The following is a 3,625-nucleotide window of genomic DNA, read 5'->3' as shown; positions in this document are numbered from 1 at the left end:
TCTTTTCTGGTATTGATCACAGCAGAGATGACCAGACGTTCAGAGGTGTCCATCTTATTATAGATTCTGGTCAGTGTTGGGAGGATAAAGCAGGTTTTTTTCCACATTACTGTAGGTGAATACTACATCCTGTGAAATCCTGGATCTTTACAAAATTTCTCAGTGTCAGGAAATGTTGCCCCATGGCTGAGTGAACAAAATGTCAAAGGAGCTTAGCTGTAAGCCAACAACGCAGCTTTTTATATGATTCTGTGGACCAAGTTATATCTTAACCACAAGCATGTCAATAGATCATAGCTGTTGTCAGTTATACAGCTATGATCTATTGACTGCTTGTACTGTCAGTGCTAATACTAATTCTGCTACATCTATTGCTACTGTATAGAAAACTAAAAAGCCTAAAGATAATTTAAAACATATGGGGAATATTTAGCAATCAAGCCAACATTCCAATCAAAGCACTCATCATCCAATTAGACAGGAAGCGGCAGATGGCCGTGAACAAGGACAGCTGGTTTTGAGGTTTTCACTGTTTGTCTGTCCATCAATGTGTCAATCATTTGCTGCTCTTCCTGCAGCTCTCACAAGTTTGAAGCTGAGACTGTCAAAATCATCAGGAATGTGTCATGAGCACCCTGCTTCACAGAGATGAGGAGTGGTTGAGTGGGGTGTGTGATGAAGCAAGAGCTCCATCTAGTGTTATGGGATTGTTCATTATGACCAGCTTTTAGTGCGTCTGGCCCAGAGGTTTCCTTTAAAACTTTAGATGGATGATTACAGCAAGATGTTTTAATACTCTCAATCTTACCACCAGACTGCACTCAAAAATGTCTGTTGGTGCAGTAGAGATTTGGATATATACCAATTCAGTCCAGTATATTGGAATGAAATGCACTCTTAAATAAGGACTCACTCTATTAAGACAGTCCAGTCCTGGTATTCAACTTACTATAGCTATAGTGTGTCTCTAAGAGTTTCATTTGGTAGAATTCAGTGAAATGTAGTTCATGGTGTGTGACTATATTCAGTATTTGACGTAGGTTTTAAATGTGTTGAAATTTACCAGCTGGACAACATGGATAACTGTCCCAGGGCTCCATATTCCAAGGGGGCACCAAAAAAACCAAGGTTCATAGCGAATTTGCTTGTGGTAATTGTAAATTTGTCAGGGACTTTGCAACTCTATAGTACAATATCAGCTGAGGTAGGTCACATATTATAGCCAGACTGTAATCTTAACACTTATTACTGTATTTTAGTTTACATAATGTTCACTTAGTATATATTCATAAATAAGTTGGTGTGGAGATGTTATAGGGGCCCATCAGCAAATGTTTACCCCAAAACACTTTTGCTGACAGCTATATCAAAATTGCACTATTCAAATTAAGTACATGTAAATTCTCAACATTTACGTGTAAGAGGTGGTGGATTATATTGTGTTTGTCTTCATTGTCTAAACCAGAAACGTGCTTCAGCCACCTTATTATTATAAGTACAAGTCATTGTCCAGTGAAATCAACAAGAGCCATAATGGAAGGGTGGGAAAAAAACCCACATCGAACTTCCACGTCTTATCAGCTCGACACAGTGGGAGTTCTGTTTTGCAGCCAAACCACTGCACACATGCTTATCTGAGCCTCACAAACACCTCAATACCCCACCCCCTCACCCACCCCCAACGACTACTACACACACTCCCTGTTTGTTTCAAAGTCAAGCTCCTGACTGCAGCAGCTTCATATGATTTGCCAGCAAGGAAGGGAAAAAAAGGAGATTGTGGGAAGAAGGGTTTGGTCTGTGAAGCGTTAAGAATCAATGCATCTAGGTTGCCTTTGAACACTCAGTATGCCAGCTGCTGCAATTCAGAATTAATGAGGAAGAAAGGATATAGGAAGGAAGAGGTTAATTGAAATATTAAGCGACAGGAAACTAAATAACCTAAGTCTAATGATGTTGAGATCAAATATTGAGCAAAAGATTTCCCTTTACAAGAAATCTCACCTTTGTCAAACGAGGCTCTCGTGTTATAACGTTGCTGTGCTGTTACAGTGAGGTGTTTGGAAAGGGTTGGTTGTGGGGCCAAACTCTGAACAAACTCCTTGTTCAAAGTAGGGTCAACCAGAGAATTTCAGACCTTACTCGACAAAGTGTCAATCTGAGTTCACCCAAAATCAAATTCCACACAAGGATTTTTTTCTGAGCTGGTCGAGGTGACACATAGCAATATGGTGCCATGAGCCTTTAGATGTCCTTCACCATGCTGAGTTCCATTTGGCCCGACTGCGCGCAGCAGGCAATTTCAGACATTTACCTGCCATTGCCTCCCACAGTCCCCACTCTGTTCAAGCTATCATAAGACTGTCTATCTTTACTTTGCCCATGAACTTACAGATGGAAAGGAATGGAAGTGGAAGATAGATACTTTTGATCATCACTTCAAGTCTCAGACAGACAGATTGGAGAATATTACAGGAAAGAGAAAATGAAAATGAGGTCGTCTCTGTCTGCTGTAAATTAATAGGAATGAGACTGCAGGTCAGAGATGACTAAGAGCATAATGAGTCCAGAGAGTAGGATGAGTTTAAGATCTGGTGATCTTGGCACAGCAAATTGCAGTCATGTTGTGTTAATGTTGTTTTTATGTCTGGAGTTATAATGGATTTAGCTATATTGTATAAGTTGATGTCTTATTTTAATATGAGGAAGACAAAACGAGTGTCCAGGAAGGAGAACTGTTTGGCATCTAAAGTTTCTAAACTAAATTGTATGAGAAACATAAATTGAGTGTTCTGGATGGGTATTAGCTTTGAGTTGAACAGAGGCTGTTAAATACCTCAGTAACATTAAGCACATTAAAGAAAACACAGGTATGCTGCTGCCTTGCAGATGAATGTGACAATCATCTGACCTTTTCCATTACTGGTTCTAAAACATGTTTACACAATGACACCCCTCGATAGAATAGAATAGAACAAAATATTAGCAAGACTACATTATGATCTTACTTTGACAGTGTAAAGGTCAAATTGAGTATTTCTGTATCCTATGCCTCCAGTCATAGTCACTGAACATCACATACTGCAACATTAAACTAGAAATGGCAAATATATGAATAATATTTTCGTTGCTGGTGACCTTGATCTTGAGAATTAAGTCGGGGAGACAGTCTGACAGTTTGAGCTGAGGCAGAGCTTTTTGTTGACACCACTGGTGAGTCATAATTCGCCGTTGGATATTTTAAATTACAGACTACAGTAATTCTCATCTCAGGAATGATTGCCTTGCTTATTTCTTTCCCTAAGTATAAAGAATTCACTGCCAAGCCACCCACCAAACTCCAAAACTGACTTTAACATTATGAACTTGTTATTCATGACAGTCACAAAGACAGTACACTGAATGTTAAAATTATCTGATCAGATGAGCTACTCTGGAAATTTGAGTTTAAGAGTTTAATTTAATTTAGAACTGTAATATTTATTTAACCAGCACAGTACAAAACATTAGGCTATATTGTTACGGCCACCCCAGTTTGTTTGTGTGTAACTGTCACTGTGTGTATGCTAATCAGACTGTGTGGGTCCTCGCTGAAGACTGGTCTGTCCACTGCCAGCCCTGCCTA

General features: G+C 39.3%; 1 protein-coding gene across 1 annotated transcript in view; it reads left to right on the top strand.

The window, feature by feature from the left end:
- Positions 1-2,560: 2,560 nt before the first annotated feature.
- Positions 2,561-3,625, top strand: part of LOC118321985 (thiamine transporter 2-like) — a 14,021-nt gene continuing 12,956 nt past the window's right edge. Inside the window, exon 1 of the mRNA XM_035653560.1 lies at positions 2,561-2,591. Coding sequence (XP_035509453.1) covers positions 2,561-2,591 — 31 coding nt within the window. The remainder of the gene's footprint in view (positions 2,592-3,625) is intronic.

This window comes from Morone saxatilis, unplaced genomic scaffold (genome assembly GCF_004916995.1).
Source record: "Morone saxatilis isolate NCDOM2014 unplaced genomic scaffold, NCSU_SB_2.0 Contig12, whole genome shotgun sequence".
Classification (NCBI taxonomy): Eukaryota; Metazoa; Chordata; class Actinopteri; family Moronidae; genus Morone; species Morone saxatilis.
Note: the sequence above shows the minus strand (reverse complement) of the source record. Positions and strands in the feature narration are given on the sequence as shown.